Source organism: Desmodus rotundus, chromosome 9 (genome assembly GCF_022682495.2).
Source record: "Desmodus rotundus isolate HL8 chromosome 9, HLdesRot8A.1, whole genome shotgun sequence".
In the NCBI taxonomy this organism is placed as follows: Eukaryota; Metazoa; Chordata; class Mammalia; order Chiroptera; family Phyllostomidae; genus Desmodus; species Desmodus rotundus.
The window spans coordinates 105,422,380-105,434,749 of NC_071395.1; the positions used below are offsets into that span (position 1 = coordinate 105,422,380).

Consider the following 12,370-nt stretch of genomic DNA (forward strand, 5'->3'; position numbering starts at 1 on the left):
ACTCCTTCTGCATTCCTGACAAACACAGCTGCCTGCACACCTTGGTGTGGCTGGTGTTGAGTTTTTCTTTTCTTTCCTTCCTTTTTTTTTTTTTAATGCAACAAAAGAGATGATTCAGAATGAATGGTGTTTTGCCCCAGGCCATAGTTTTAACACTTGGATTTCAGGTTCGTTTTTACCCTCCGTGCGCACTGAGTGAGTAGCAGGGAGCAAAGTCACATCACGCCACAGCACAGCTGGAGCGGCTCGGGCCGGCTCTGCCCTCCATTCTCTGCTGCCCACAGCCCGGGGCCCTCGCCCCTAGCTGGCCAGCTACATGCTCTTTGTCCCCATCCCTGTTCTCTGTCGTCCACCTCTCAGACCCCATGGCCTCTTGGGACTGGTGGCCAGAGGATGCAGGGCCCTTGGCAACAGGCTGAGCACCGGGGCAGGGGTCTTGAGTCAAGTCCCAGTTGAAGTGACCAGAAGGGACAAGCACCCGTCAGATACCCTGCTGGTACAAATGGACACTCTTCCTCCACCCCTCCCCGCCCTAGCCCCATTGCGCTGGCACCCTCAGGAAAGCCAGCAGGCTCCAGGCTGACAAGGGGCTGATTGATCATCCCGCCACCTGCCAGCCGCACATGTCACTGAAACTTTGCTTACTCCTGGGACACGTTGGGGCAAACCTCGGCAGATAAGACCGAGGCAAGTTTCAGGAAGACCCTACCTTCGCCAGGGAGAGGCATGTCACTGCACAGCAGGGCCAGATTCCCAAGCTGCCTCCCCTCCTCCTGTGAAGCTGCAAGGCTGGGCTGGGGGTGGGGGGCCTGACCCAGAGGGCTGAACATGTCTGAGCTGTGGGGAGGAAGGAAGGAGATAGGAGGCCCTGCACGAAGGCTGAGATCTCGAAGGCAGAGGCACCACTTTGCAGAGCAGGATGCTGAGGACAGAGAAGGGAACCCTTTTCTCTGCCACCAGCTCAGGGCCTGGCTTTCCAGGGATACCTGAGACCTGAGACTAGAGCCACTTAGAGGCGTGGTCTTCTTGGCTCAGAAAGAACAGGGGTTGGGGGGTGAGCAAGACTGAAGTGGAGAGTCAGGAGAAGGGCTCCAGGCCCCGGGCTGCACTGCTGGGCTTTCGGGCCCCTTGGGCAAAGGTTCAAATCCCACCTCTATCAGTTACTGCCTGTGAAACCTTTAAGTCTCAGTTTCCTTGTAGCAAATGGGCACTTTCAGTTCCCACTTTCAGGGAAGACCTGAGGCCCGAGAGCCGCCCACCCACCCACCCCATCCCCACCTCCTCCTAGCTCCCCATCTTTTGAGGGGCCAGACAGTGAGGTAAGGGTAAATGTCCATCGCCTGGGGCCACTGTTATTATTGCCTTAGTAACAGTGATCCCTTCCTTCCACTGCACACTTCACAGTTCGCAAAGTCCTGGGGCTCAGAGACAGGGAGCGATTTGGGCAAGGTGGCACAGCTAGTCAGGGCCAAAGCCAGGTCTCAAATGGGCCCTCTGACCCCAACTCACAGAGAGGACAAGAAAAGAGGGTCCCACCCACTGACCCCAGATTCCTGCACCTGAGTTGGGGGGTTGGGAGGGGGCCACAGGCCTGGGTGGGTGGGCTCCTCACAACATCGCCGTAAGCCAGGCCTGAGTGCTGGGTCCAGACAGTGCGGTATTGTCTCCTGGGTGGGAGAATACAGTCTTCCTCCCAAAGAAAAATAATCAAAGTCAGATCAGCCACAGCTCATTAAAGCCTCTGCAGACAGCACGGCCCCAGCAATTAACACGCGAACAATTACACGCCATCTCCCCCAGGCGAGGGAGGGCTGGACCCCAGCCAGCCCCTCTTCTGCACAGTGACTCCCCTTCAGCAGCCCCTCAGGGCAGCTTTCCCTCGTTCTCAGTTCTCAGGCCTGTGCAGAGCGGTAGCTGCACCCCCACCCCCCACCCTATGGGAAATCCCTGGTTCAGCACCAGTAGCTCCTGCGAGCTCAAGGCCAGGGTGGGGCCTTGGGGCTGTCAAATTAGCACCAGGTGGGGATGGCTGGCCAGGGCGGAGGTCAGGCTCTGCTTGGCTCAGCTCCAACTGCAGCCTGCCCAGGATGCTGTGCCAGTTTCAGAACTTGGTCCACGGGAGACAGGCCATCCCTAGAGCTGGGCTTTTTCCCTTGGGATGGGTAATACAGCCCATTGGAAAGAGCTCAGCTGGCCTCCACCTCTGGGTGTGACTAAACCTCTCTGAGTCAGGTTCTCGACTTAAACTTGGGCCATCTTTCCACTTACATGATGTGCTCAACATAGTCAAAATCATGAAAACCGAAAGTGGACTTGTGGTTGCCGGGGGCGGGGGGAGAATGGGAAGTGGCTATTCAATAAGTGCAGAGATTTCGTTTTACCAGAGTTATGAGAATGGATGGTGGAGACGGTCACACAACAATCCAAATGTATTTAATACCACTGAACCGTACACTTAAAAATGGTTAAGATGGTAAAATGCATGTTATTTATTTTACCACAATTTTTTTTTAAAGTTAGGCCTTAACACAGACCCCAGCCACAAGGCCACTGTGAGCATTTGATGGCCACTGCCCATCCCGCAAAGGGAGAGACTGGGACAGAGTGCAGGACCCAGCCTGAGGCCTGGAGCCCAGCCCGTGAATTCTCACTTTGTCACCTATTAAGTATGTGGCTTCGGGTCATCGTGCCTCCTCTCTCTGAGCCTCAGTCTACCGATCCAGAAAATAGCAGTAACTCCAGCCCAGTCTGACTCACGGGGACGGAATGACATGGTCAGCAGGGAGCGCTCTACCCACGGAAGTGGCCACGCGGCCCACAAAGATGGAAAGGCCTCCCCCTTTCTCTCTCTCCTTCTCTATCCCAGCCGCTTCTATCAACAGAGCACCCCCAGTTCCAGCTCCCAGACTGAGACAGAAAAGTGTCTCCGCCCTTGCCCTCTCTCCACCATTCACACACACAAAGGACAGCTTCATTCCCAGCACCCAGACCTGTGACCCAGTCCCCTGCCCCACCTATGTGGACCCAGACCCCGCCCCATAGCCACATTCCAGGGGCCTCTGGGGCATGGGGGAGGGTTTCGGCTGTGACAACAGAGGCTTTCACAGAGAAAAATGCCTCTGGGCAATCCCAGCCCAGGGGTTCGGCCTGTGGTTCCAAGGCCTCCGGAGTTCAGCGGGAGAGGGGGCTGTGGGTGCTGCAGGCCAGAGCAGAACAGTTGGGGAGGTGGCAGAAGGGGCTCCTGGCCCAGGGCTGCAGCAGGAGAGGGAAGAGCTGGCCCCTGGAGTCACCAGCCACATCGTTTGGATCAAACTAATAAACTTTTCCAAGGCCCACAGGTACACAGCAGGAAGGGCGCTGCATTCAGGATTAGCAGGGGGAGTGACAGGGTCATGGGCCTCCTTAGCACGGCGCCGGGCTCCCAGCACGGAGCATTCCATTCCCCTACAGACCTTCAGCGGGGTTGGTGGCAGGGCGGGTGTTCATCGCTTGCCCCTCCCTCACAGGGAGGGCCTGCTGTCACAGATCCGGGGGACCAGAGCAGATCCCCTCAGCTTGAACCTCAGCCAGGGTGAAGCACACACTTATTTACCTTTAATTGGCCTCAGTTCTAGGCAACTGAGCTATAAACCACAGGGCCAGGGCCATACCCACCCAAGGGCAGAGCTGTACCAGGAAGCTGGGACTTCTGTCCCAGTTGGCACAGCCCCAGGCAAGCCAGGTTGGGGGTCTGTGTGGGAGGTTTGGGTCACATCTGGGTCCCATTCCAGGCTCTGGACCCAGGTACTGGATGGTGGGCGTTTGGGGCTCACATGGGACCACCCAGAAATGGATGACTGTGTTAGTGCCTGCACCATACACCTGCCAGCAGGCACTGTGCCCCCAGGACACAGCCTCACCACACAGCCCCAGTTGCTCCTCTGTCAGGTGAACAAATGTGTCAGCAGGAACCGCCCCAGGGGATCCCTGTCCTAGGCCTTCACATGGGGCAAGACTGAAATGTACCGAGAACCTGGCACAAGCGGTGTGGACCCTAGATGTGGTGCAGGATTGGCGCTGCGGGCCCAGGATCGGGAGACCTAGATTCTGGTCTTCATTCTGCCATGTATTTGCTGTGTGACCTTGGACAAGTTGCTCTAGAAGATGCAATTCATACTTACCAACTTTTAGGGTTGGTTTGATTAAATGGCACATAGTAGGTGCAGTAAACAATTTCCTACACAAGCACCAACCTTAGAGGGGTACAGTTGAAAGAAAACTAATCTGGAAACAAAAAAGTTTCAAATCCCACCTCTGCCATGTGCTAGAACAGTTACATATACAACAAACCACCTCACCTTTCCGAGCCTTGGTTCACCCCTCTGTAAAATGGGAGCGGTGCTTATGGCATAAGCTCGTCTTAAGAAATGGGTTAATGAAGACTTCTGCAAACAGGAATTACCGTAACAGCTGGAGATCGTGTGCATCCTCCCTTCCATTTCCTGGGACAGGGTGGACTCTGGTCCAAATAAAACCTAAAACAGGGCCAAGGCCTGGCCCATTTCCATGGGCTGAAATAATAAACCCCATGTCCTTCCTCCCTTGGGCTATAAAATTTTATTGACAGGTCAGAGAAGGAGCAGAGGTAAAGGTCCCGCCCCTCCCATTCGCCTATCCAGGAGCATCCATCCCTCTGCTGGACGCAGGAAGCCAGGGAGACTGCTGGACTCAGGCAGTCTGGGTAGTGAGCAGGTTGTTGTAATAGGCATCCTGGCCCTCGAGCAGGCTGCGGTAGGTGGCGATCTCCTGCTCCAGCCGCGTCTTGGTGTCCATGAGCTGCTGGTACTCCAGGTTCTGCCGCTCAATGTCGGCACGCACGTCACTCAGCTGAGCTTCGATACTGCTGATCAGCATCTGGATCTGTGCCAGTTGGGCTCCAAAGCGGGACTCTGTTTCCGCCAGTGTGCCCTCCAGGGCGGCTTTCTGGAGACAGGGAGAGAAAAAGCAACTCAGCAGAGCCTGGTTCCCAGGTCTACAAGGACACGAGTGTGCATCCCACAGGGAGGCAGGCAGGCACGTACCATGCTGAGCTGAGACTGCAGTTCAATCTCCAGACCCTGGAGGGTGCGGCGCAGGTCAGTGACCTCCGTCTTGCTAGTCTGCAGTTGCTCCGTGTGGCCAGCAACCTCCCGGTTCAGCTCCTCGGTCTGCAGTAAGGGAGGAGGCGGAAGGAACCAGCACTGAGTCAGACCTTCGCCTCGGAGCATCAAGCCCTCTCTCCTTGCTCCCCAAAGGGCACCCCTTTGTACCTGGATGATGAACTGGGCTTCTGCATCCTTCCGGTTCTTCTCAGCCATGACCTCATACTGGCTTCTCATATCACTCAGGATCTTAGCTAGGTCAATGCCAGGAGCGGAATCCACCTCCACGCTCACTTGGCCACCCACTTGGCTCCTCAGGACACTGATTTCCTGGAAAGATGGAGCAGAGATGGGCATGTCAGGGCCCAGAGCCTGCTGGGCTTGGGCCAAGCAACTCCCCAACCTCTCAGGCCAAAGGGGGCTGGCTTTCAGGTACAGGCCTAGGAGCTGACACTGCGGGATGGAATGGGTCGCAACCATCCTCTGCTGGAACCCCGGAAGCCATTCTCCACATCTACGGCCATGCTGAGACTGCAGCAAGGGTGGCCGTGGTCAGAGGATGCAGGATACAAAAGTGTCCTCAGCCCTGGGAAGCTGGGGTGGCCCAGCTGCAAACCCACCTCCTCATGGTTCTTCTTCAGGTAGGCCAGCTCTTCCTTCAGGCCTTCAATCTGCATCTCCAGGTCGGCTCTGGCCAGGGTCAGCTCGTCCAGCACCTTGCGCAGGCCATTGATGTCGGCCTCCACGCTCATGCGCAGGGCCTGCTCCGTCTCAAACCTTTCAGAGGAAAAGCTGCAGTCAGGCCAGCATTTCCTCTGTACCTCTGAAGGCTTCCTCACCTCCCCAAGGTCCAGAGTCCATGAGCATGTACTTTAGGCCATTCCCCCCACTGCACTGAGCCCCCAAAACGGGCCTGGGATTGCCTCCCTTGCCCCCACCCTGGCTTCAGCAGCCCACCAGGGCACAGAGGCTCACTTGGTTCGGAAGTCATCCGCAGCCAGGCGGGCATTATCGATCTGCAGGACAATCTTGGAGTTCTCAATGGTGGCACCAAGAATCTGGAAGACAGAAGGCTGACAGTTCAGCATGCTGGCACTGCCCACCACGTTCTTTTCAGAGAGAACGGAGCAAATGAGTATGAGCCTGCTCCCTGGAGACAAGCCCCAGCCACCCCTCCACTGCCCACAGGCCTGCTCTCTGGGAGGCATTGGAATCGATCCCTGCCCAGGAGTTGAAGCAGTGGTTTCTCACCACTGCCCAGGAGGGTGAGCCAGGGGGCAGGTGATGAGCTGGGGAGGCCAGGCAGGTAAGCCTGAAGAGTTACTCTCTGAGACCTGTGCCCAGGGAAACTCTACACGGTGTTGAGGGAGGCCATTTGCAGTGACATGCAAACCAGATGCAGGGAATTGTCAGGGGTTGCCCCTTGTCTGCACGCCCCACTCAAAGCACTCTGCCTCAGGAAAGGGAATTCTGTTATTTGCCAAGCACCTTACACCTCTCATGTGTGGGCAGGGGATACACCTATTTCACCCAGGTAGGAAGTGAAGTTCAGGATCCCTTGTCCAAGGTCACCCCCCATGTCAAGTCCCTCTAACTTGAGTGCCATGGCCACACTGTCGATTAAGCTACTCGCACTCACGTCATGACCCATTAGTCGTTGTGCCACATGCTGATTTGCAGTTTTTAAATGAAACGGAACAGAATAGATCAAAAGGGACCGCTCACAGTAGGGTAAGGCTGGTTGCAAGAAACTTTTATCTCCAGTGTCTGTGTGTATGAGAGAACGTGAGGACGCGTCTTAAAATGCGGCTCCCGTCTTAGGTCACGATTTGGGAAGGGCGAAATCACCGCACACGTCCAGCCGGCCCTCCTTGTCTAAGGTATGATCTGTGCCCCAGCACCCAGCACCCTGCCGGACACAGGGTGCGCTCTGGGCAGCGTTGTAGGAAGACCCTGCCTGTGGGGCCATTAAATAGCCCTCTGGCTTCCCTTGCCTTCTTCAGGACAGAGCTCCAAACTCTTCCCTGTGGGTGGAGACCAAGCCCCACCCTGCAGGCTCCCACGGCCCTTCTAAGGCTTACGGCTCAGACCTGGGTCTCCAGCCCAGTTCACAGAGAAATGCTGCTGCACCAGGTCCTCCAGGTGACAGAGGTTTCCAAAAGCAAAGATCCCCAGGACCTCTTAATCTGTCCCTCCTCTATCCTGTTCAGAGTCCACAGCCTATGTCCCTTCTTAATCTGCCAGGGCCCCTGTTGGCCTCTCCCATTCTTCTGAGAGCTTCTCTCAACTCCCAGGTGGTCCCTTGGGCCCCTCAGCAAAGGCCAGAGCGTGATGGAAACCAGACCTGCCCAGTCAGAGAAAAGGAATGCAGAGCCCCACCCCCCACCCCCACCCCCCCCACCCCCGCTCCCCGCACAGGGGGCAGCATGGGGCGGGGCTAGCCCGGGATGGACTGGATTCCTCCCTGGCCAAACTCTTCATTTCCCTGCAGCAAGGCAGCACCTGGCCTAAACCTCAGGGCCGCCCACAGCTGTGTTTCACGTCCTGCCACTCCTCTGGAGTTGGGGTCCAGCCACCCCCAACTCCACTTCCTGCCTCTTTGTCCTGCACTTCCTCACCTGTTCCCTTCTCGGCCCCACCCTGCGGCCCTCCCACGTCCTAACGGGCTCACTACCAGCCCGCCCAAAAGTGGCCTGGGCTCCCCGCAGCCCAGGCTTCCCGCCCCTCCCAGCCTGCGGGGCTGGGTTGCGCTACAGGTGCGCTTCCCGCATCGCGTCATTGTCCACCTTATCCCGCAGCTCCCCGATGGTTTCGTAGTAGTGGCTGTAGTCGCGGGCGGGCCCCGGCCCTTGCTTCTGGTACCAGTCACGGATCTTCACCTCCAGGTCGCCGTTGGCCGCCTCCAGGGCGCGCACCTTGTCCAGGTAGGAGGCCAGGCGGTCGTTAAGGTTCTGCATGGTCAACTTCTCGTTGCCCACCAGAAGCCCGTCGGACCCGACCACGGTGCCCATATAGCCGCTGCCGTAGCCCCCAGAGGAGGACGAGGACACGAAGCGGGCAGACGACACCGACACGCCACGGCCGCCCGAGCCTCCGTGGATGCTGGGCGCGCGGTAGGCGACTCCCCCTCCGAAGCGCACGGAGCCGCCGCCCATGCCCCCGAAGGACGTGGAGGCCGACGACTGGCGATAGCTGTAGGAAGTCATGGCGAAAGAGGAAGCAGAGACACCAGCCAGAGGAGCTGTGGTCACTGGAGGAGTGGCTCGGCTCGCACCTGGAGCTTTTTATCCCCGAGGCTGGCGGGAGGGGGTGGGGGAGGTCGGGGTGGATATCTGAGCCCCGAGGAATTTGCATGCTCCAGAGTGCAAGTACAGGCCGTCTCCCCATTGGTCAGTTCCTGATGGCTCTGCCTCCAACTTTCCCTCCCGGGGGCTAGAGGCTTCTGCCCTGAGGCCAGGTGCCCCACCCAGCCACCTCCAGAGCCCTGAAGACACGCCCCCTATCCCAGGCCCCCTCGTTCCCATCCTCACCGCCATCACACACCTACAGAGACAACCCCTCCCAGTTCACATTCTGACCCTCGTGAAAACCACCACGAGTTTGGCCCCCCTTGGGAATTAGGGTCCCTCTGAGAAAATATACTCCTCCCCTCTCACTGAGAGTCCCCCTTTAGGATCCTATTCTGAGCCCCTTCCTTGTGATCATAATTAACCCCCCAAGTTACATTTACCAGACTCCTACACCCTACTCTCAGAGCCCACCCCTTGGGGCTCACCCACACCTCACTCTCCCTCAGCCCCCCGGAAACAGTGCTCTGAACTGCACCCTCGCTCACCCCAGGAGACAAAGCTGCCCCACCCTGCTGTATCCGAATAAAGCCACGAGCTGACAATAGGCACCTGGGAGCAGGTCTGCAACTGGACTGTAAAGGGCACCAACCATCACACGTGGGGGCCGACCCCTCACTCTGGGACTCTCAGCAGCCTACCCCACCCCCTCCCAAAAGACTGCATTCATTCAAGGACCCAAGACGGCGAATCTGAGCTGAGGGAGGCAAGTAACTTACCCATGAGACATTTAGTGCCCAGAGACAAAAATGGAATGGAATCCCTCTCTCCTTGTGAACATCAAAGGCAGGTGCCAGAGGCTGAATCCTGGTACCTAACGACTTCATCCTAGTACGTGGGTGGGTGAGAGGGCCCTGCGAAGATGCCCACAAAGTAAACTTTTAACAACAGAGGAAGGAGCCCCTCCTCTCCACGCCCAAGCCCTGCTCTTCACCCAGCTCAACAGTTCCACCCACCTTTTGATCACTGTGAGGGGCCAGGCCTCCTGCCGGACACTGCTGGGCACTGCCAACACCTCAGCCCATTACTGACCCCAGGGACCCCACCCCTCAGCAGAACTGTCCCAAGTCCATCTGTCCTTAAGTCAGAGCAGTCACCCATTTCAGGACAGAGGCCCTATGACCTCTGACAGGGTGTGAGGGAAATGGGCTAGTCACTCCCCACCTCCAGGCCGCAGTTTCCCCAAGAAATATCAGCCCTCCTCTCTGCATATTATCATCTGGGGCTGAATGAAGACTTGTCCCCAGACTCTGAAACTAGTCCCTAAGAAACTACCTGTCTTCCATCCACCAACTTGCCCAGGAACAGGGAGAGGGAACCGCACACATATCCCTACCTCCAGCCCCAGGAGCAGCCCTGAGCCACTGCAAAGGGCAGCTTCGGGACGTTTAAACTAGCGACCCAGGCCTGCCAGTGGGTCGGTCCCCAGTGGGGAAAAGGCAAACACAGGGTGTGGCTGGGCCTTCACAAAGGTTGCAGCCAGTAGCTACCAGGGCTGGTCTGGCCTGAGTCACTCTTTATTTGGCCCAAAAGAGGAGGCCTGTTCCTTGAGGGGGAAGGAGAGATGGGCCAGATAGTTGCTGTGTACACTAAACTCAGCCAGAATGTTTGTTTTTCTGGCCCGATAGGAGGGTCTGGAAAGGGATTTTGTATCAGGAAACAAAGAATAGAACCAACAGTCCTGCCCTAAAGATTAAGGAATTGTGAGCTCCCTAAACTGCAGAGGGGCTTGGAGCCCCAGCCCTCTACCCCCAGGCATCGTCATCACGACAATCGACTGTAGTATAGTACCTTTTACAAAGGCTTTTCAAATCTCCTTGGAGCCTCCCAGCCGCCCAGGGGAAAGCGTGTTCCCATCCCCATTTTACAGATGAGGAAATAGAGACTCCCGGGATGGAGGGGGCAGGGACTTGCTGGAGGTCCACAGCCAGGAGTGGCAGTCTGGCTTCCAGCCTTGTGACCCTCAGTCTCCTGGCATAGGTTCCCAAGTGTGACAGAGGCACTGACTTCTCTCCCTTCCAAGGAAGTCCAAGCTCCAAAACAACTCCTTTAGGTCCCTTCTCCCCCGCAAACCTTGTGCCAACTCGGAGAGCAGTCAGCCCCCGACTGAACTGGAGGCTGGAGTCTGGGAAAATCCCCCAGTCCCGGCTCTCTAGCCCGAACAGTGCCCAGAACGTTCCACCAGGAGCTGTGTGGCTTTTGAACTCTTCTCAGGCACACCAAGAGCTCAGGAGAACAATCTGTACAGGCTGCCCTCCCCGGGTAGGGAACTGAGAGTCAAGTTTCTGCCCCCACTCAGTAAGCAGACTGCCCACTGCCGGCATCTCCGACCTGCCTCTGGCTGCATGAGGGAAGAACCCGACCCATGGGGCTCCCTTCTCAAGCCCCAGGCTCCGGGCTGGGGGGCCCCGGTCTGTCATGGAGGGGCACCCAGGGTCAGGAATGCCAAAAAGGGAATGTTAGAGCTCAAAGAGATTCGGAGAGGATCCTGCCCGGCCTCCCCCCAGCTCATTTCTGCAGAACCCCGCAGCGTGAGATCTCTGTGTGAAAGGGGGGCCGTTGTCAGACCAGGGCGGAAACACTGCTTGTTCCCACAATGCACAGCACCAGAGGCTCTGCGCACCTCGGCCCCTCACGTGTAAAACAGAGCTAATAGCCAACAATAACAACCTATTTTGTGCGGTTGTTTTAAGGGGTAAATGAGATGGCGCTTGTAAAGAGTCCGTCGTGGTGCCTGGCAAATAGCACTCAATGTTATTATTTTATTATATGATGTTATTGTTAAATGGTATGTTATTATCATAATTACCACTGTAAGTGTTATGATGTAACTTTGTTTCATACTGGACCATGGAACCTTTTGTCAGGTAACGACCGTTAAGAATAGCTTTTTTTCCTTCACCTTTTAATACTTATTTTCATATAAAATAAATCTAAAATTGTTTTGATCTACGGATGGGGAATTACTGGGAAAAACATAATCCACAAATAGGAAACGCTGATCCTCAGAGGAGCCCCCAGAGGTTAAGTGACTTGCCCGAGGTCACAAGGCTAACTCAAGCAGCGCTGGGACAAGTTTCCAAGTTCTGAGACCCAGGGCGGTCGCTGCAGCTCCACCTGGACCTACACTAGAAGCTTCTTACCCTTAGTTAATGCAGATCGCAGGTCCCAGAGGGTGGAGGTTAAAGGTAGGGGAGTTGTAGCCACTGGAAAGAAGTGGGAATGAGCATCCTCATCGCTGGGTAGAATGCAGCAGTGTGATGATGCCCGAGCTGATAATGATGGCAATGCTAATGGTGACGAAGGTGACAATGATGACAGCCAGCATCTCCTGTGCCAGCCTCCACGTTAAACACTTCATACACATCGTCCCAACTAACTCTGTGAGCTAAGTATTACCATCCCCATTTAACAGACAAGAAAGCTGAGGCTCCAACAGGTTAATGACTCGACCAAGGTCACACAAGTAAGGGACCCTGGGTTCAAGCCCAGATCTTTAAATCCCTAAAGCCACAGTCCCAACCATTAATACTGTCCCTCCCGTCACAGGATGGGCATCAAGATGCCTTCCTCCACCGGCCTGGAGAAAGAGTCTTCGAGCTGGGAAGGTATAGTTATCACCCACCAAAGTCCTAACTTATCCCCCCTGCTCAGTTACCAATCATTTATTTGGTCAGTGCAGGAGGTCATTTAAGCGAGGCTCGGAGTTCAGCCTAGTGGAGGAGGTGGACTCGTGTATGTGAGCGGAGCAAGATCTGAAAGCTGGAGCAGCGAAAGGTGAAAGTGCGCAGGACTTCCTGAACTTGCCTGCCGTGTAAATCGACACCACCCCCTTCCCCAGGGGCCGTCAGCAGGAGATGCTCAAGGTATTTTCTCACCTGCTCCTGCATTCAAGGAACACTA

The 12,370-nt window shown here is 56.2% G+C and overlaps 1 protein-coding gene across 1 annotated transcript; it reads right to left on the bottom strand.

Annotated features, from left to right (window-relative positions):
- Positions 1 to 4,577: 4,577 nt before the first annotated feature.
- On the bottom strand, positions 4,578 to 8,395 carry KRT19 (keratin 19). The gene is made up of 6 exons (XM_024553483.4): positions 7,907 to 8,395; positions 6,096 to 6,178; positions 5,741 to 5,897; positions 5,289 to 5,450; positions 5,061 to 5,186; positions 4,578 to 4,962 (listed from the first exon to the last, which is right to left on the bottom strand). The coding sequence occupies exons 1-6, from the start codon at positions 8,324 to 8,326 to the stop codon at positions 4,708 to 4,710; spliced, it is 1,203 nt and encodes a 400-aa protein (XP_024409251.2). The 5' UTR covers positions 8,327 to 8,395; the 3' UTR covers positions 4,578 to 4,707.
- Between the last annotated feature and the right edge of the window lie 3,975 nt (positions 8,396 to 12,370).

What these genes read in the sequence shown, in the direction of transcription:
- KRT19 (XM_024553483.4), bottom strand. Translation starts at nt 8,326, where the DNA reads ATGACTTCCTACAGCTATCGCCAGTCGTCGGCCTCCACGTCCTTCGGG. An exon ending in TGAAGAAGAACCATGAGGAG is followed by an intron (nt 5,451 to 5,740) that starts GTGGGTTTGCAG and finishes CCATCTTTCCAG; the next exon opens with GAAATCAGTGTCCTGAGGAG. An exon ending in AAGCCCAGTTCATCATCCAG is followed by an intron (nt 5,187 to 5,288) that starts GTACAAAGGGGT and finishes CCCTTACTGCAG; the next exon opens with ACCGAGGAGCTGAACCGGGA.